The sequence below is a fragment of the Manacus vitellinus genome, unplaced genomic scaffold (genome assembly GCF_001715985.3).
Source record: "Manacus vitellinus isolate BGI_N305 unplaced genomic scaffold, ASM171598v3 scaffold_52_pilon, whole genome shotgun sequence".
In the NCBI taxonomy this organism is placed as follows: domain Eukaryota; kingdom Metazoa; phylum Chordata; class Aves; order Passeriformes; family Pipridae; genus Manacus; species Manacus vitellinus.
The window spans coordinates 1,930,192-1,951,093 of record NW_021940628.1 but is presented as its reverse complement, the minus strand read 5'-3'; the positions used below and the strand labels follow the sequence as shown (position 1 = coordinate 1,951,093).

The 20,902-nt window shown below is 49.3% G+C and overlaps 1 protein-coding gene across 1 annotated transcript in view; it reads left to right on the top strand.

The window, feature by feature from the left end:
• The window catches only part of CLIC4 (chloride intracellular channel 4), a 29,544-nt gene extending 20,638 nt beyond the window's left edge, over nt 1–8,906 (top strand). Inside the window, exons 3-6 of the mRNA XM_018081363.2 lie at nt 1,092–1,217; nt 2,132–2,238; nt 3,408–3,589; nt 4,838–8,906. Of these exons, the coding sequence (XP_017936852.1) occupies nt 1,092–1,217; nt 2,132–2,238; nt 3,408–3,589; nt 4,838–5,002 (580 nt within the window). The 3' untranslated portion in view covers nt 5,003–8,906. The remainder of the gene's footprint in view (nt 1–1,091; nt 1,218–2,131; nt 2,239–3,407; nt 3,590–4,837) is intronic.
• The last annotated feature ends 11,996 nt before the right edge of the window (nt 8,907–20,902 follow it).

Genomic DNA, 20,902 nt, shown 5'->3' with positions numbered 1-20,902 from the left:
GGGCTGCAGTCAGTGCCCTCACCAGGGGAGGCTCGAGTGGTGCTGCTGCACAAGTGCCAGGCAGTTCTTAATTCTGTTTCTGCTGCCACTGGTGTGGGACCAACTAATGCCCAGGTGATTTACTGGGGAAATCAGCTGCAGCTCCTTAGATGGTGCTTTGGATTTTATAGCTTGTGATGGATCCACATCTCATTATTGATTTCGGCTTTAAATCTGACTCTGCTGACAGGGCAGAGGGGAGAGCTTGGCATGAAGGGTAAGTTGGGTGTTTTGGGGTGACAGGGAGCTGGGGGTGTGCCCAGCTGGCACACAGGCTTTAAAGGAATGCCTGTGGAGCTGGGCCTTGTCACTGCAGCATCAAGGCACAGCCAGAGGAGAGAGAAGCCAATTGCTTATAAAATAGAGTGGCTTAGCTGGATAGGGATTACTGAGCATGGAGCTGGAGTGAGCAGTGAGATGTGCTGCCAAAACTGACATACAAGTTAGAAATGTGCATTTTATCTTGCTGCTGTTTCTCTTGTGTCTACTCACACTAATGTCCAGGATTCCTCTCCCAGGTGTGCTACTCTTATTTGTAAATAGTTCTTTTACTGGATGAAACCTTCAGCATAATTTTAAACGTGATGTTTAAGCATCTGTCAGTTTGTCTAAACCAGATTCCCTGGGCACGTGATAAATGGTTTGTACACACTGCTCTGTATCAGAGTTGCTCATTTCCAGAGCAGGTCTGTGTGAAGGGGGGAGGATTATCACTGAGCACAGATTATGCTATATATAAACTGGTCTGCAGAGCTTGGGAAAGAGAGAGTGTGTTTGTGTGTGTGTATATATATCCCCCTGCTAGTCAACATTGTATTGATTTGAGAATAAACACAGCCAGAGGTAGGAGGAAGCAGTTGGCTTTAAGTGTTTTAAATTGTTATGAAGTATATTCAAAATGCTAATCAGGTTGTAAACTCACTTTTTAAAAAGAAAACTGGTGATATCTTTTTTTAAAGCCATAAGGATGTGAAAAGCTCTGGCTTTTGTGGTTGTGGCAGTGGAATGGGTGTCCCCTGCTCACTCTGCTATTGGTTTGTATTTCACCCTAGAAAACCAGCAGACCTTCAAAATTTGGCTCCAGGCACTCACCCCCCCTTCATCACATACAATGGGGAAGTGAGAACAGATGTGAATAAGATTGAAGAGTTCCTGGAAGATGTTTTGGCTCCACCCAAGTAAGTGTTAAAATGGTGATTTGTCCCCTTAGATAAACACTATTCTCACAGGGGTTTCCTGCACCAACGAGGATGTTCTTCAGCATCAATAAACTGAAGGGAAGACATGGAAAATAGTTTGGAGTTCTTGCTTGTCAGACCTTCTCCTGTCCAACTCCCTCGTCTTTATATTAGGAACTGTTTTTCTCTTAAAGATTATGTTTAAATTGTCCTCTGTGGAGTCCTGTCACCCTTCCTGCAGTTCCAAACTCAGTGACTCCCTTTTGGTGCCAGGCACAGGCTGTTCTGGTGGGGTGTCCAAACCATGCAGGTGAAGATGAGTCTACTCTGCAAAACTTAGTCCTGACTTGTAATAAACTGCAGTGGGGAGCTGCTGTGATGTGTTCAGGCTTTCCCTAAACTGTTGACTTTCTTCTCCTCAGCTGGCAGGCAAAGGCAAAATCCAGACACTGCCTTTAACAGACTGTTTTGTCTTTTTAGTGTGACTAGACTTCACTTTTTTGTTAAAAGATTTGGAATCCACAATATGCTGGAACAGCTGATATTAATTTAAATGGAAAAAGACTTTTTTTTTTTTTTGGTGTGTACAGGGAACAGACAAGTGTATTTTATTATTTACCTGCTTGATCCCTGACTATGAACTGTTTGTTATCTGCTTGAAACAAATGCCTGATTCAGAAAGCAGGGATACACTTTGGTGATCTTCTGAAAAGTGATTTAAAAGTGGGTTCTAAAATCTTAACTTAAATGGAAGTGTGTGATATTACATTTCAAAAGCAACTCTGAAAATGGATAAACTGGTAAATCTACATTATGTAGATATTTTTAAAAAGGGCCATTTTGTACTAGTTAATATATATGATGATCATCATTATGCTAAATGTGCTGTAGATCTGCTCCTTTCTGCTTTCCAGATACCTAAAACTTTCACCAAAGCATCCAGAATCCAACACTGCTGGGATGGATATATTTGCCAAATTTTCTGCATTTATCAAAAACTCTAGACCAGAAGCTAATGAAGGTGGGTCACCTGGGGGGCACACGTGGGTTCACTGGCTTGTGCTTTTCAGAGCAGCTTGGCTGTGAAGTGTCTCAATGACAAATTCAGCTGCGTGTTGATGGACCCTTGGGAGAGTCTCAGGAATTCAATCTGTGGTTTAATGTCAGAGACAAAGATCTCAACACTTTGAGAGAGAACTTCAGTTAGTGTTCACTCAGAATTTCAGCAGGGTGTGCAGGGTTTGTCAGTACCCCTGGTATTGGATATTTACAGCCAGTCCAAACTCTGGAACCAAATTTCATGCAGTATTTGTGTCATACCCCACTGCTTGAGTTTCTGTGCATCTGTTGCACTTGATTATTTGCCCTCTGTAGGACTGAGGGCTCTCATTCAGAGTTCTGAGCTAAGCTTAGTCCCTGTTGCTTTCTTTAAAGCATTAAGACCTTTGTGCGTGGAGGGAAAACAGTCGATGCAACACAGAGATCAATAAGTGATAAAGAGTTCACAGCTGGACCTTCAAATAGTTTAGTACAAATCTTTCATCCTCAGTGTGCTTTGAGGGAAAACCAAAGGAGGCCTTTGTGCTGCATTTCAAACAGGGAGATGCAAAATATTTGTAAACAGCTGAGAAACAATTGGGGATTTTGTGGGGTGTGCTGCCCTCTGCTGATGCATTCCCAAAACCTGCTGTATTCCAGAAACCTCCCGGGTGCTCTGTGTTTGGTCGTGGCTCTTTGCTGAGCACGTGATGTTAAACAGATTATGTTTAAATGTATACAAACCCCAGCATAGCTTAATTCCAATTCTAATTCTTAATTCTAAGCCAGTTAGGCACGGTCTTAACAAACTGACATAAGCCACTTTTTAAACCAAAAATAAACCCTTGTGGACAGTCTTAGTGTGTTCTAAATTAGTGTAAACTCGTGTATTAACCAGCTTTTAAATAACCTGAGTGTGTGGGATATTTAAAGGGGTTCTGGTTCCATTCCAGTGTTACTGGTGACCATCCAGCCAGATCCAGCAGTGCTGCTGCCACAAAAATTGCTCAGGGGTTACAAATCCTTCAGGGTAGGGGCTGTTCTGGGGAGCACAGTGGTGAGGGGTTTATCAGATCTGTGGCTGGCATCAATATTGTAAATGAGGATTTGCTTTGTTCTTAAAAAAAAACACCCTTAAAACTCCCTCTGCAGCCTTAGAACGTGGCCTCTTGAAAACCCTCCAGAAACTGGACGAGTACCTGAACTCGCCCCTGCCCGACGAGATCGACGAGAACAGCATGGAGGACGTGCCCGTGTCCACGCGCAAGTTCCTGGACGGCAACGAGATGACCCTGGCAGACTGCAACCTGCTGCCCAAGCTGCACATCGTCAAGGTAGGGCCCTGGGGGGCTGGGGGATGAAGGACAAAAGGCTGAGGGCCTGGGACATTCCAGAGCCCAGCTAATCCCAATTGTGGGACATTCTAGAGCCCAGCTAATCCCAATTGTGGGACATTCTAGAGCCCAGCTAATCCTGACTGTGTGGGACATTCCAGAGCCCAGCTAATCCTGACTGTGTGGGACATTCTAGAGCCCAACTAATTCTGACTGTGTAGGACATTCCAGACCCCAACTAATTCCAGCTGTATGACATTCTAAAGACCAGCTAATTCCAACAGGGTGTGACATTCTAGAGCCCAGCTAATTCCAGTTGTGGGACATTCTAGAGCCCAGCTAATTCCAGTTGTGGGACATTCTAGAGCCCAGCTAATTCCAATTGTGGGACATTCTAGAGCCCAGCTAATTCCAGTTGTGGGACATTCTAGAGCTGAGCCAATTCTGACTCTGTGTGACATTCTAGAGCCCAGCTAATTCTGACTCTGTGTGACATTCTAGAGCCCAGCTAATCCCAATTCTGTGACGTTCTAGAGCCCAGCTAATTCCAAGTGTTTGTAGACTCCCATGTAAGTTTAACTACAGCATTAACAGTACCTGAAGCAGGATTTGGGTCTTGCACAAGGGCTTTGGGGCTGGAGCACTGGGTTCAGTGGGGGTGTGAACCTGTAGGCAGAGGATGAACTGGCAGAACCCAAACCCCTCTGACTGCCCTGACCCCCGTGGGCACAGTCAGTTGTAGTGCTCAGATCAGTGAGGTGGAAGAGGGAAGGTGGAGATCAGGTGAGCAGCTGACGGCTGAGGTGGATGTCTGCTCACTCCTGTAGGGAAAACTGCCCTGTGTGCAACCAAGGAAATGACCCAATGTGAAATAAAAGGATTGTATTAAAAAAAAAAAGTTGGAAGTCCGGGAAGAGGTGGCCTGGGATAACCAGAGGAGTGCAGGTGTGTCTGTAGGACCGTGGTTTGGTTTCTCTCCCTGTCTCCAGGGATCTGTGTCAGTTCTGTACTGCAGATGGAGCCACAGATCCAGCTTCTGCCTGGGTGCAGGAGTGTTTCCTTGGCTGAGGACAAACCCAAAGGGAGCTGCCAGGGCCGGGTGTATCCCTGAGGAACAGCTTCTGCTGGCTTTAGGAATGACTCTGAGTGTCCTGCTTGGAAGGACAACCTCACAAGAGAGTGACCAGCAGTGGAAAAGTGCTTTGAAGTGGAAGGATGCAAATTCATAACCCGATTCTTTCGCTTTAGGTGGTGGCCAAAAAGTACCGCAACTTTGAGATTCCCAAGGAAATGACAGGGATCTGGAGATACCTGACGAATGCTTACAGCAGGGATGAGTTCACCAACACCTGTCCTGGAGACAAAGAAATCGAAATAGCTTACAGTGATGTAGCCAAGAGACTCACCAAGTAATCAGCACTTGCTGAAGGATGACTTCCTGCATATTCCATAACAATGCTTCTAACAGACTGCTCCTTCCACATAAGATATAGCAATTTTTTTTTGCATGAACTCGCAGTTATTCAAAGTTACGGTGGATAGACCAGGTACAGTAATTACCTAAAGTTTGCAGGGTTAATTATAGGCTTGTTTTTCCTTACCTCCTTTGAATATCATTAGTGCAGTCGTGTTGCACTGGGGGAACTCTGGATTCTTCAGTGTGAAGGATTGCCTTGCCCCTGTTGCTTTCCTCTGTAAACATTTGGTCCCTGTCCATGAATTGGTTTAGGACACTGTCTCGCTGTATGGTACAAGGAATATTTATGTATTTTGGAATTTATTGCTTTTCCAGAAGATCTGTACACAGTTGTCATACCTGTGACACGTTGAACTGTACCTGCTTGTCTATCCTATTTACATAGAGAAGGGAACTTATTATCCAAAAGAGCCATTTGCAGAAAATTTGGAATTTATTTTTTTTTTTAATTAGAAAAAAGAAATCTCTTGGATTTGAAGTCACAGTAGTGGTTGAGAATGGACTCGATGTGGAACTTGGATTTGAAGGACCTCAGCATCAGGGAAGTTTGAATTTAGGCTTGAGTGCTGTAGCAGGAAGTTCAAAGCTCAGAGGTGGTTTTTAGTTGTGTCTTCAGGAGCTTGATGAGATCCAAACACCTACTTCTGTCCCGAATTCTGAGTTGCAGCAGACAAATACTTGTCAGGATGCCCTTGGCCATCAGGAAACAGCAGAATTGGAAGCTGCCACCTGTTCACCTGAAAAATTGCAAGTGGTTTCTTTTTGGTAGTTAAGAACCTTTGTTTTGTATAGGTCTTTTTGGTGATATTTACTTAAAAAAAAACAAACCCTGTTCTGTCATAAACCAAGTCCATGTAACCTGTAGTGTCCTAGTTGGTAACGTGTGAATAGCAGTGCAATGATTAGTGATGCAAAATGACCTGAGAGCCATGAAATGGGAACCTCTGGGGAACTTTTATATGCTCTTTCTTTCCTGAAGAAAGCTAAAGTGACCTTGAAAGAGAACATTTGCCTTAAATTTTAGTATGCAGGTTGGTTTGTTCTTTTTTTTTTTTTCCTGAAAGGAAATCTGTTGATGACTTTAGTGAAGAAGGGGGTGTGTGGAATCCAGTCCTTTCCACTGAATTTATCCCAATTTGCTTGTGTGTGCACCCAGACTGCAGTTTTGCATGATCATAATCATTGCACTACTATACATAACCTTTTTACAGCAACGCTGAGGAATAGCACTACAATTTTTTTAAAAGCAATTTTCAAATATTTCTAAACCAGGGAATAGTTTTCTTGTTTAAAATTAATGAGTTTGACGCATGAAGTGAACTGTTAGGTTATTTTTAAAAGACCATCATAAACAACTCCAAAGAATGCTAGACTTATATGCCTATTTTTTTGTAAAGATACTTTTATATTTAACTGATTTTAGAAGCTGGAAAGTGCTATTCCTGCTAGGTTGTTCTTGGAATATTTAACATTCTGCAATAACGTGGAAAATGCTCACATAAACACTTTTATACACTAATTTTTTTGGTAAGCACTGGCTTTCTGAAAACCAGCCTGACTTTTACAGGCGTCCTGCTTTTGCTACTTTATATACCCATGGAGTTAGTTTGACATAGAAGAGGTAGAGAACCAGATCCATATTTGTATACATGGCTTGTGGTGCCTTGTCTTGCCTTCCTAGAGCTAGAATTCCAATATAAAGGCAGTTAGTAAATCCTGTTACTTGTCTTTCAAAGGCAACTGTGTTAGATACACTTAGTCCCTGTTCTGATTTATTGCAGAGGTGTTTAGGCACAGAAAGGAAATGCTGCAGAGTGACCTGGTTAGGAAAACCTAAACTGTAGCCTTTTAATAATCACTGTATTCTAATGTCACGTTCTCCTCCTGAATAAAGTTTCTCAGCCATAATAATCCTCTGTAGGGGCTCAGTCTTTGCTACAACGTGACATCTAGAAAAAAATCTTTTTTATTTAGATAACAACATTTTTAGTGACTATAGAGGGTAAAAAAAAAAACTCCCCAGCCCTCACTGGTTTGGTGCTCTTTGCTATCATAGCTCACCTTTAAAAACAAAACTGTAGGAAGCAACGTGACTGTGGGCATGTCCTTTAAAGTTCTGAACTCCCCTTTAAAAAAAGCAGATGAGGTGGCCCTTGGCAGTTGTAGGGATGGAGGTTTAGGAGCCCTTTTCCAAGCAGGTCAGCCCTGCTGTGGTGCACAGGCCCCGGGGGGGTGAGCACCAAACTCTGGGATGCAGTTTCTGGGGTGCAGCTGCTGCAAACAAATCCCCAGCTCCTTAAACACCACTTGATAATAAATCCTCTCTGCTTTTTAGGCAATCTCCAAACCATCGTAGCTCGTTCTCCTCAGTGTTTTAACGATTGTTGTCTGAGAGCTTGTAAACAAAGGCAGAGCTCTGCCTGTAACTAATGCATTTCTTATCTCCCAGCGGGGCCCGGGTTGTGATGGCTGGTAACTGTCCTGGGTGAGAGCACTCGCTGTCCCTCGGGCTTCCTGCTGCACACTTTTGTTGTGGCAGGAGCTGCCCAGCCCCTCCTGGCTTCGGGAGAGCCCAGGAATGTCCTGGAGAGGAGCTGCTCTCACCTCCGGAGGTGATCCCTGCAGAGCACTGGGGGAAGGCTCAGCGTCTGGTGTGGGCAGAGCACTTTCATCTGGCCCCAATCACCAGCTCCACATTAATTAAAAAAACCCTTTCATAACTATGTAAATTCTTGACTTCTGTCAACTTGTTTACAATCTGATCTTTAAATGCATTTTTAATTTCATCAAACAGCAATTAATCTGCCCCCTGTTTAAATTTAAAATGCTGCTTCAAGCCCCTTCTACAATTTAAAAACAGCAGTTACCCTTTCAAGTTGGCATTCCAGTTTGCAAGTTGGTTGCATGTATTAGCATGCTGAATAACTTACTTTATTCTCAAGCTGAAATATGCTTAAATTCGCATTAAAACAGGTGACTTGTGTATTTCCTGAACACAAAGGGAAAATCCATCATCTGCACCCTGTTTTTGTGTGGGAGAACAGATTATCCTATATATGCATGAGTAGGGTGTTGGGTTTTTTTCCCCTTAACAAAGCTTTCCTTCTCCAAGAGATCCCTTCTGTGGAAGAGCTGCCTGTTGAACAAGAGGCATGTGAACTTCTGGAGCAATTCCATGCTCTCCAAAGCTTCCCTGTCCAGCTCTTCCCTGCTGCTCCCCGTGGATGTCCCACACACACAGTCCCTCCCTCGTAGCATTTCCCCCCCCTCCATTTGCATTTTCCCATAAAATTGCTGTTTTTTTCCACAGTGGGCATGTCTGGACCAGATTGAGAGCTGCGTGCAGCTCCATGATAAGAAGAGAGATGTAATCAAATTTTTATGCTAAAGCAGCAAATTAGCATTTGGTATCAAAGGAGCACAGACGTGAATAAGTGGAAGGTGCTGGAGCCAAACCCGCCGATGCCTATCTGGGCGCAGAACAAAACGTGGCGAAGCACAGTCAGCTTTGTTGTGCTCTTTGCCACTCAGAACTATCTGAGCACATCCAATTAATATTTTCCAGGAGGAGGCTTTATCCCAAGTGGTAAAAAAAAAACAAAAAAAAAATATTTCATCTGCCTCAGAACCTGTGCCACCAACTCCTGACACTTCGCTTCTGGAGGAGGTGGGAGCAGAATTGGGATCCCGTCAAGGATTGGAGCGTTGTTTGCAGAAATACTTGAAGAGTTGATACAATTTATTGTAGTTTGCTTGTGTCTTTCACTCTCTGGAACATCTTTTACAGATATACCAGTATACTGCTGGCAGCTATTGTTAAATAAAATTATATTTTCACTACCAAGCAGATCTTTCTCTCATTTCTGAAGACTCAGGTGTGTCATCTGCGTCTGCAGTGTGGTACTGAACTGTACAACACAGCCTTGTGGTAATTATAATCTCCATTTTTGGCCTTCAGGGTTGTTGTTTTTTGGTGGTGGTGTGATTTCAGGCAGAATACATGTTATTTCTAACATAACTTGTTGTTGTGCCCCTTAAAGTCAGAACTTTCTTAAAACTGAGTTGAGAAATAATTTTCCTAAGGAAATTATGAAAAGTGTGATTTTGTTCAGATTTTGAGTGGTAGCTCTTCAGAACAAATTCTGGTAGCCTGCTTACCTACAGAATACAGGTTTTCAGAGTTAACCTGTGAAACTTGATTAAAAAACCACCAAAACTCTCATGTTTGGTTCAACTTGTTTCCACCCAGGTAACCCATTAAATGGCCATTCCATGAGTTGAGACTGGATTGATCCCACCTACAGAATCTGTGGATTTATTCTGAGGTTCAGACGTGTTTCTTTACTGTCTTTTCCTTTCAAATATCTCTCAACCAGCCCTGGCAAACCCCGGGGGTTTTTAAGCCTTGGTTTAATTGGGGGTGTCAATCAGGCCCTGGGTCTGCAGAGCAGAGACCACCAGCCACTAGTGGAAGTTTTCTCCCAAACTTCCCAAGCATTATCACATCAATCTCTTGTCTGGTGAGTGTTTGAGGCGTAGCTGGGCTCTGATTCTTGTTTTTGAAAGGAAATTTGTGGAATCCAGGAGACATTCCCGGGGCCTGTGATCTGGGATGCCATCACCTGACTTTGAGCTGGCACAGGAAGGTGTTGGTGGGAGCTGCAAATCCAGCAATTAAACCCTGGGTAGGATTATGTTCTTGGATCCCTGTGTGTGTCCCTGGGACTGGGTGATCCTGAAGGTCCATTCCAGGCTTTTACTGACTCAGGGCTGAGGTCAGAGGTGGTTTGCAGTGAGGTTTGCAGTCACCTGGTCTGAGTTTGGTCACACATCCCTGAAAGGTGGACAGGGAATAGTGTTGAGCTGGGAAGAGGATGCTTGTCAGCAGTCTTGGGATATCTGATATGTGTTGTGTATAATCATGATTTGCTGCAAGAGCTGCTTGTGACTCGTTAGTAACCTTTGCATTTTTTTCTAGATTTTGTTTTTATGACCCCCCCCAGGTGATTAAGGTTCCTCCTGGACATCCCAGCAAGAGACCAGCTGGATTTTGGCTCTGGAGAAAGCTGTGGAGCCCAGTGGCAGACAGTTGTGTGTAGCTGCTGATGTGAGCAATGGAAAGACTTTCAGAGGTTGAGAGGAGCTGCTGAGCCTGAACATTTCTGACCTGTGCCCAGGGACAGCTCTGATCCAAATAATCCTCAGCTTGGCTTGAATCCAGGTTTCAGAACTCTGGCTTACCTCTCCCAAACATGTTGCCACATTCCCAGGGAAAACTAGTCTGGAGATTTGCCATGGACTCCAGTGGTTCAGGCTCTGGACCACCTGAGCCGGGATTAGTGGTAGTTGTTGGTTCACCTTGGTGTGAGACCTGCAGTGACTGAAATGTTGGGCCACCTCCCTCCTCCCAAAGGAGGAGGCTTCAGTTAGACCACAGGTGTATCTGTGATCCATTTGCCTCCTGTCTGTCCTGTCTCTGAGTCTAAGCCAGTCTGGAAGGTGCTGTCAGTCCCTGGTGCTAAACCAGGGCAGACCTGGTGGGGTTGAGCAGCTGGTTCACCTCGAGATCTTTCCTATGGCACCGTGTTTGGAGCTGTTATTTCAGATACTCATCAGCTTAATTTTGTGATGTTTCACTGAGAAGTTCCTAGAAATAAACCAGGACTTTGTACATAATTCCATGTTTTACAGGGATCATTCCAAGATGTGGGCAATGCCCCGATTTACCTTCATTCCTTCAGCAGTTAGCACACTTGATGGAGCTCCAGTTTTCTTATTGCAGAGGCACAGTGTTTGCTGAAAGCTTCAGTTGTGTTAACTGTGCTGTGAAAATTCCAGAAACAATTTTCTAATTGTTTTCCCAACTCTTTTTTTTTCTTTTTTTCTTATAAACAGCAGCAAAATGCAGCAGCTGAAAGGCTGAGGAGACCCTGGAAGTGACTCCGAGGGTGGCACTTCCTGGCATAGGAAGGAACCAATTTGTCAGAGGGTAGTGGAGATTTTTATGAAAGGAAGAAGAAACCTGGACAAACCTTTGTTTTCAGTGGGATGGAAAGGGAACTCATTCAAGGTGGTTGCCTGAGGGCTCTTGGACACTGGTTCCAATGAAAGCTGAGGATGGGCTGAGTGTCTGAAGGGTTTTCCTGCCTCTGAAAGTCTCCAGGAAAAAAGGTGGATGCAGTGACTCATTGATCAAGAACGTGTTTAACTGCAGTGGTTCCCAAACTCTTCTCAGTGGATCACAGGAGGCCAAGGAGAGCCTTTGCTGGACTTCCAGATCAGGGGATGGTGTTAACAGGGCCAGTGGTCCATGAGGAGCAACTGAGGTTTTAATCACAAACATTTAGGAGCTGCTGCTCGAGGCCTTTGCTTCACTGAATTCACTGCAAAGCAAGATTCCCTGCATCTGGTGACTGGTTCCCTCCCGAGTGCTTGGGTTTGGGGGGGGTCTCCTGAAGTCTGTAGGCAGAGTGGTGGGACTGAAAACAGTTTAATCTCCAGTGAAACAAAACACAGCAGCTCAGGCAGTAACAATGTGTTTCAGTCCAGGTTTTTCTCCAAGACTCCCAAAGGTTGTGGTGGCTGAGCAACTTGGGGCTGTGATGGCTGTGTTCAAAATGAGGGGAATTAGTCAAGTGTTGTGAGGTAACTCCTGGGAAGTCTTAGTTCAAGGTGACAGCCAGAGCCTGGCTGGTACCTGTGAGAGATGAGCAGTGTGGAGCTGAGCAGCCCTGCAGAGCCTCCTGCACTTGGCCTGGCTAAATTTGGGATGAGCTCTCAAAGCTGATGCTGGATGGTTTCCAGAGCTGGGAGAAGAGAACTCATGATTCTTTGACTCAAGAGAAGAACTGCTGTGTTCTTACCACCGGCCAGAGAGATGAAAACAGTTGCTAAACGAAGATCAAACATGTGAACTTTATAAATAAACAAACAGAGTTGATGCTAAGGGACGTCTCAACTGCTTTGCCTACGGCAAAGGGCTTGGCAGGACCCAGGAGAATGACTTTGTCAGTTTGCACACGGAATTCTTATTTCAAGGAGCCTGATTGAAGTGATACTGCTGCTCTTAATGAGTCTCTGGTTAAAACACCCTCCCCTGTCCACGCGGCGGCCGGGGAGAGATCACTGACGGTGCTGAGCTCTGGGGGCAGAACGTGGCAACGTTTTAAACGATGTGTGATCAGAAAAGCTGATTGTGAGAAGCTTCTGTGAGCAGTCAAGCACTCAAAGGCAGCAGGTTTGGGAGCGTGCCAAGCAGGGAGCTTAGTCAAGGGCGAGCGGCGCCTGCCCGGCCGAGCGCGGCAGCGCAGGGGTTCCTTTGATCTGGTGTGCCTCTCAAGCCTCCTGTTCCAGGCCTTCCCACTGGGAAGAAGGGACTGTGGGTCACGGAAGTGGGATTGCTTGGAGGGGGAACAGAACCCAGAAAACACCTAAAAATACCAGCTATCAGGTCTGCAGGGGGACGTGAGCTGGGAACGGGAAGCTCGTTGGTCAGACTGCCCAGGGCAGTGGTCGCAGCACCAAACCTGCCAGGGCTCAGCAAGAGTTTGGCCAACACTGTCAGGCACAGGGTGTGACCCTCGGGGATGTCCTGGGCAGGGTTAAGAGTTGGACTGGATGACTCCTGTGGGTCCCTTCTGTGACTCCTGCCCAGTGCTCAGGCTGGTCAGTCTTGACTCTGCATTCCCAGCTGGATCCCCCATCCTTGACAGCTTCTCCTGCTGTTTCTCCCTCGGTTCCACACCCCCCTGCTGCAGCCTTTGCTGTGTGATGCCTTTATCCAGCTGTGGAGCACAGCTGCAGCTGGTCCTGTTTTCCTGCAGAGCAGCTCCAGCCTCCTGCAGTCAGTGCCCGGTAGCGCCGAGCTGCCTTTTCCCAGCTGCTCTGGGAGGTCCTGCTGTGTGCACACAGCTCTCCTGGGAGAACCATGCTCCTGGATGCTCCTGCAGTTGTTGTGGGATGGTGGGAAAAAGACAGAGACCCTGGTTGTCTTCCTGAACAATTTACTGCCTGAGGCTTGAGCCTCATTAGAGACTTTGCTGCTTTTAGACACAAAGCTGGGCCCTGTGAACAGCCACGTTGTGCTACTGCTCTGGAGCTGCACAGTTGTTGGAGGTTGTTTTTTGGGGATGCAATTCTTGTTGGGAAGAGTCTAATGAGGAAGAAAGATGATCTGGGCAACAGTTCCCTGGAGTTGACTCTGGAGGCCTCCAATTCATTTCTTGTCTGTGTCAGGCAGTTTCCATTTGTAGCGAAAACGTAGAGTAAATTAAAATGTAGGGTATAAGATTCCCCCCCCCTTTTTTTCCATGTAAATAATTTCAAAAATTCAAAGGAATGATTTCCTTTGGAAGATTTTTGGTAGTACTTTCCATCCATAGATACCAACAAGGAGACTTAGAAGTATCAGGGGCGATCCTCTGAGATCTAAGCGAAGACCCTTTTTGGGGGCAGAGCTTGGCCAATGAACCTGCTGTGGCAGCAGAACTGGGGCCTAAACACACCCGTGTAGCTCCAGACAAGCCCCAGCACTGCTGCACCTCGGGAGCTCCTGGGGTGAAGGGGGGAGCTGAGGCTGCTGCCCCGGAGGGGGTTTGCTTGAGGACAAGGGCAGGTGCCCTGAGGAAATCGGCTTTTATTGGCCCTGCTGGTCCCGGGGACTCCAGTTTATCAGCTTTGTTGGCAACTGGGAGTGACGTTCCACGAGCATCACAAGGCCCTGCGAGGGCTCAGCCCCGTCCTGTGGCTTCATAGCCGAGTTTTTTCGTTTGCCCTGGGTGGGTTGATCCATCCCTGGGTGGGTTGATCCATCCCTGGGTGGGTTGATCCGTCCCCGTGGGCTCCTGCTGGGTTTGAAACACAACTGAACGATGGAGCTTGTGCTGTTCTTTCTGTCCTTTGGGGCACTTGGACAACTCAAACTGCTCTTTGCCCTCCAGGTGCCATCCCCTGTGACACCAGGCAAGGACAGAGGGGAGGGAAATGCTGGCAGTTTTTGCAGCTCCTGCTCCTGTGTGTGGGCAAGGCATGTGCTGCTTCAGCTACTTCTGAGTTTTAATTTCCCCAGGCAGTGTTTCTTATAGGGACTGGGAGTTCCTGCAAGTCTGTGTTTTGCTGGGTTTTAAGGCAGTGGCTGGCTCTTCATCTCGCTGCACCCACTTGCCCAGCACTCAGGTCCACAACAGCACAGGAGCATTTACTGCAGGCCAGGGGGGTTTGAAGGTTCAGTGTGGGATTTCTTCAAGGGGCTTTAATTTCTGAGCTTTTTGTGGGCTTGGAGCCAGAATGAGCACACAAGGAGCGTGAAATAATGCTGCTCTGACCTTTGGGTGGATTGTTCTCTGTTAGATTCCTTGAGGAAGGAAATTTTGCACACCAGCAGGCAGCTCACAGGGTGGGGATTGTCTCTGGGTCCCTCCAGGCACCGGAGTGTGACAGACCAGCTCAGTTGGTCTGAGATCCTTTTGTCCCAGTGGGCAGTGAAAGATGCTCATGAGCAAACTTTCTCACAGTGTGACTTTGCCCACAGGGCAACGTGACACAAAGATCCGTGTCCAAATCCCTTCTCAGGCTCCCTCTGGCCTTTCCCTCCAGCCCAGACTTCCCTTATGGCCAGTTACTCCTTACAGCAGAGCTTGCTCAGCTTTCCCATGAAACTTCCTGCTCCAGACTGGATTTGTGGTGGCCACTGTGCTGGTCTGAGCCAGCTGGCACTTCCATTTTCTTTGGGAGTGAAGTATTTGGAGAGGGCTGGGGGCAGGAGGAAGGTGCTGCTGTGCAACGTGCTGTGGGTGAGGAGGAACTTGCTGGGGGCTCCTGAGGGCAGATCCTGCCCCTGGAGAGCTGAGCTGCAGGTGCTTCACTCCGGGTCCAAATGGTTAAGCCTGTGCTTAAGGAGGGAGAGGCTCCTGGAAGTGCTGGATGGCTGCAAGAGAAGGATCCCGGGTATCCTAACGCGACCAGAGCACCGGGAGCCTTTGAAGTGCTCTCCTGACATCCCTCCCCAGCAGCAGCTTTCATCCTCCGCCAGCGCTTCCCCAGCTGGGCCGATGAAAGGGAAACTACAGAAGCCATAAATCCTGGCTGGTAACGTCTCCAGTGGGGAGATTGCACAATGAGCCCGAGCTGCTGCACAAGATAAGAGAAGGCCTTGAAACCCAGGCAAGCCGTGACTGGTTCCCAGGAATAGCTGAGCTCCACAGCTTCGTTGGGGGTCCCTCCGGGTTACCCAGAGCAGGAGCTGCCTCTGGGTGCCCTCCTGTGAGTCACCCAGTGCGTGTCTGGGGCACAGATCCCCGGCCCTGACCCGGCCCAAGGGGTGAAGCTGTATTTTGGGTGCCCTGTGTGGGTGACACCGCCCTGCTCAGCCGTGCTGCTCCCAAGGGCTGATCTTATCACCCGAGCTGAGCTCACAAAGGCACCCACCCCAGTGCAGAGGGGACACATGTCAGGGCCCCCCTGGGCAGAAGGGCCAGGAAGGAATCTGGGAGTCCTGATTCTCCAGGGCTGGCCACGCTGTGTGGTTGGAACAGGCGATGAAAGGTGAGGGCTCTTTGTATCCTGACGCTGAGGGAGCAGCCGGAAGGCTCCCGGCTTTATCAGGAGTGTTGGTTCAACAGAGGGGAAAAACACAGCCTGGATTGCCAGACAGCAAATAGGAGCAATTCCTGGGAATGTTTCCTTGAGTGAATGGGAACGCTGTTAGTGGGCAAACTGGAATCAATGTTGGACTCCTAATTTTATTTACACCCTTGCTGTGGTGCTGATCCCTGCCCAGCCCGGGAGTGATTCTGTGCAAGGTTCACTTGGGAATAAACACTTGGCTCTGCAGACAGTGCATCAAATTGGCTGCCAGGCTTTTCATGGGACACTTTTCCTCATGTCTCCACAGCACTAGTCCAGCGAGTCTCCCCTTGTAGCAGCAGAGCAGGAAGGAGTGCAGGGCAAGAAGTCCAGTGACCCACGTGAGAGGGCTGGTGGCATCGTGGCACAGCACTCAGAGAAGGACTTGAGGCTCCATGTCAGAGGCTCTGTTTTCCCACTGCTTGTTCCCGCACTTCCCACCTGCAGTGGCGCTGGGAGAGAGAAAACCTGCCCCTTGGAGCACTGGATGTTGTGCCGTGGATGCAGCTGCTCCGAAGCCCTTCGAAGGGGGTTGTTACATCTTGGTGGAACAACCTTGGCTGGGCAGCTGTGGGGGAACCTGCCAGTGCTGGCACACAGGCTGGGCCCGAGGGAGAGCAGTGGGGTGGGTTCAGGACATGGAGCAGCTCCTGTCACATCTGGCCAGAGGCCTCAGACCTGCAAACCACTCGCTCAGCCCTGCCCGTGTCACTGACTTGGCTCTCTCTCCCCCAGGCTCTGACCAACCCTCCTTTTGATTTCCTCGCTCTGGAGTCCCGCTGGCACCACCAGCTCCAACTGCCCTTCTGGGGGGGCCTTGCCCCTTCCCGTCACATGCTGGGCCGGCTCTGGGGAGGGCAAAGCGGATCCGCCGGGACGCCGGGGAGCTCTGGAATTTGGCACTGACACCCAGACAAACCCGAGGCTTTGAGGAGGCAGATGCTGTGTCTAGGAATTCAGATCAGCAGCTGTTAGTGGAAACCTCAGTCAGGCAGGAGGCTCCGGAGCTGCTGTTGCCCTCCAGGGATGACTTGGCTCCGCTGGGGCGTTCGCTCAGAATGCCTTGGAAAAGGAGCCTCAGTATCAGCTACACCCATGAGATGTTTTCCTCACTTTGAGCTGAAAACCAAATCCTCAGTGTTAACTGAGTGTTAACTGCCCTGCTGTTAACGGGGTAGGGGATAAGCCTTTCCAGGCTCTGTGTCAGTGGAAAGGTGTGAACAGTCCTGTCTGAGCAGATGACATCAGGACTCCTGTGTCTGCTCCTGGCCATGAAGTTCTATCTTCTGTGCCCAAAGGGCTCCTCAGGGCATGGAAAGCCCCGTTAGACCAACAGCTTCATGCGCTGTGAATCTTCCCTTCCTGTAGCATCCACGTCTCTTGCAACCTCCTAATTTCTGGAACAAGGGAAGGCAGCAGCAGGGGAGATGCAGAGCAAGAAGCCCTGGATGTATCAGGAGAGGAGAAACAAGCCCAGGAGCTCCTGTGCCCCGAGCCGGGTGCTGGGACACGAGGGAGGCAGTCCCAGATCCCGCAGCTCCGGTGGCACCGGGGCAGTTTGGTGGGGAAAGGGCGCTATTCCTGTTCGCGCGATTTGGGAATATTTTCCAGGTGCTGCTGGTCCCGAGGAGCAGCGCGGGGCTGCCATGATCCAGGCGGCCTGTGGAGGTCAGGCTCGGCCCAGGGAATCTCCTGGCAGCTCCGGGGAGCAGCCGTGGGCTCCGGCTCCATCCCCGGCCGGGGCCACCCCGGGGGCTGCACCTTCCCCACGCCCGGGTTTGGTGGCTCCCGCGACATCCCACGGCTTCTTCTCGGTGGAGAAGGGAGAAAACAGAGACACCGGGGAACGCTTGAGAGCGAAGGGAGCCGAAATACTCTGTTCTGGCCCCATTTTAACAGCGTGAGTGTGTTTGGGCTTGGCTTAGAGAAACGTTTGTCCCCCTGTTCCAGGCTCTGCAGCACACCTCTGATGTGCTGGCCCGTGTCACACTCCGGGGGTGCAGGTCAGAGATGGCCACAGATGGACAGCAGGACATCTTTTGGTGCTTTTCTGTGCTTTTGTGGGTTTTTTTTCCAGATCCCTCCTCATCCCACAAGAGCAGAATGCTGGGAATGGATGAGAGTTTGCTGCTGGAGGAGCCTCCATTCTCAAAATGCCCCAAAGCACTGAGGCAGCTCTGCAGCCTGCACAAAGCCTTCAATATAAGGTAGTTTTTAAGGACCCTGTGGAGCTGAAGGCTGGGTGATGCCTCTCTCCAAACCCTGCCAAGCAGTCAGTGGGACAAGCATGTCCTCTGATGCCATTTAAGACCATCTCTGGCCCATCCCTAATGGATCCCCACGAGGATCCCAAGCATGGCTGGATCCCTGGGAGGTTCCTCCTGCTCTGTGCTGCCTGTGCAGTGCCCAGTGCTAATTAGAGCCGAGTTCAGGCTCCTGAAATGACCTTTGCTGCTGGATTCCCGTGTCCTGCCCATGGGATGTGGCTTTGGTGCCACCTCGGTTACCAGTGGCCATTGTGGGAAGCTGGGTCGCTGCAGCTCTGACACAAAGGTCCCCACTGCAGGTGGGGTTTGGGCTGAGCTGAGAAGAAAAGCCCCTCTCACTCCTTCATCTCTCCCACAGGACTTGTCAGCCCCTTCCAGGAACACTGTGACAGTGAGAGCTGAAGGCTTCATGTCCCTGTTTTGCTGTAGTAGGTGGGACACAGGTATCAAACCCAGCTTTCCCAAGTTCCTGGTGCTGCACCACAAGCCCTTCCTGCCTCCTTCCCCTTTCCAAGGGCCATGTGGGAGCCTCTTCCATGCTGAATTATGTATTTTTTTCCTAATACTGAATTAGCCCTGCCTAAGGCCATACAGGATTATCTGACAGAAGGAGTTTGGAAAAGCCAGGGACAAGGAGCCTGTTGGGCCTTCCTTGGAATGTGCCCAGCACTGGACACGGATGGTGCCCTCCAGGGCCATTTTGTGGGGGACACAAGCTCTGTTTAGGACAGTGGGAAGGTCCTTGCCTTGCTGTCCCCTCTGGCAGAGGTTGCTGCTGATCCCTTTGCTCTGGCCCCAGCAATGATTTGGGATACCGGGTTTTCCTCTCGGGCACGTAGGAAATTCCCGTGGTGAAGTTCAGGAGTTTCCCTGGAGCTGAGCACTTCGGGTGTTATCAAAGCAATAATCCTTCCCATTTCCCAGGGAGTCAAGCAGGGAGTGTGGATGCTGCTGGTGACACAGCAGATGCTCCTGGGCCCTGCTGCTCCCTGCCTGGGTAACTGTCCTCCCTGGTGCTCCCCACGCTCCATCCCAGCCGGGAGCACACGGGGAAGGTGGATTCCTGTTTTAGACGAGCTCATATTCTTTGCTATTAGCAGGTTTCTGTAGATGCCACAGAAAGCATGTTATTAAGCAGATGAAAGGCCAGGGAACGAGTTTGCTGTGCTTGTGCATGCCCACGGGCTGAGCTTTCTGCCCCTCCCCAGTTTTTTTGCTGTATCCATCCTGCATCAAAGTCCCTCCGAGGAGCCAGGGAGCTCCCCAGCAGGGCCTGTGATGGTGGGGATGGAGTGAAACCACAGAGTGTTTTGCTGCCTGGCAAGTGCCCAGCTGATGCCAGGCTGAGCCGAGTGACAGGTTCATGTTTTCCTTCCCTCAGCCTCTTGTTGTACCAAAAAAAAAGGGGCAGCTCCCTCCTTCTGGAGACCCCTCCACCTGCCCCGCTCCTTTGCTGACTTGTGTACTCTCCCTTCCATGTTTTATAAAGACTGATGGCCCCAGTTGGAGCTTGGTGGGACTGGGCAAGGAGTGACATTCCTGTGTTGATGTGGCTGCTTTGGGCTAAGGAATGAGGGGGGTTTTGGGCTCCACTCCCCCAGTCCATGTGAGGGCAAACTTCTGGAGCTCGGCTGCTCCTTGTCCTGGCACAAAGGGAAATGACCCCCTGGCAGGAGGGAGGGATTGCTCTTTGCAGGATCCACAGCTGCCTGCTGCTGCTGCAGATTCCCAAGGTTTTGCTCTGGGGAACAGAAGGGCAGCCTGAGCTGGGGAACAGGGGTTGGAGCAGGTTTGGAGATGAAGGTGACTCTGCTCCCTGCCTCGGGAATGGGGAGGTGTTGCTGTGCCATGGGGCAGCACTGGCTGATTTTGGGTGGCAGATAAAGCAGCTTCTCTGTAGGACAGTGGGGGGCCATGGTAGGACCATGCTCAAGGGTCTTGGGTCTCTGCTGTGCTGGGGGCTGGTTCTCTCTGCTGGTTTCCAGGGGCTCTGGAGGAGGCTCTGCCTCTGTGCTCGCTCGGCATCACTCCTGGAGCTCTTGGGCACCTCAGATCCTGCAGAGCTTTTGGCTCCATGCCCTCTCTCCAGACCCAAACCAATCTTAGGATCACACTGGATCTTCCTCCAGCTCCATCCATTAGGATCTCCAGCCCTGAAGAGAGGAATGTGGCTCCTGCCTTGTCCAGCTCATGGGTAAGGGAGACTCTTCCCGTGCCTTTCCCCAGCACAGGAAGAGGCTGGAGAGGCTTTGCCAGAGCTGCAGGAGGGCAGAGGTTTCCCCCAGGGTTTTCCTGTGTGTCTGCCCTGAGAGGGGCAGTCAGGGCTGGAGGCCACAAGGTCAAACCTCAGAGGTGAGTGACTACTCCTGGAATTTCCTAGGAGAGAGGAGAGACTGGGAACCCGGAGCAGGACAAAGGACAGGAGAGGGAGCATCATCTGGAGAAACAAGGCAAGGATCTCTGTGAGGGGAACTGCTGTCCAGGGAGGGGAAAACCAGAGGTGCAGATCCAGGCTGGATGTCAGGAAAAATCTCCAGCTGCCGGGGAACTGCCCCCAGGGGGGTGAGGGACGTGTCAGAGCTCTCAGACACCTCTGTCCTGTAAACACCAGCCTGCCTGGGGCAAGGGAACAGGTTTGGTGACTCCCTGGGCTCCAGCCCCGGCTCTCTGGGATCTGGGTGCTCATCCTGGCTGGTGAGAGCCCTGTCCCCCCATAAACACCCTCCTGGGACCTGGAACAGAGGGATTATACAAATGAAGCTGTTGCAGGACTGTAATTTCAGAGGGTTTGTTTTGTTTGGGTTTTTTTTTCCCCTTACCATTGGATATTTTTTTTTCCTTTTCTTTCCCCTTTACTAAAAAAAATCCCCAAAACCCTTCTTTTGTGCACTTTGGACCGAGCTTGTCATATTTCTTAGAGTCTCCAGTGACTCCTTCATGCTACAG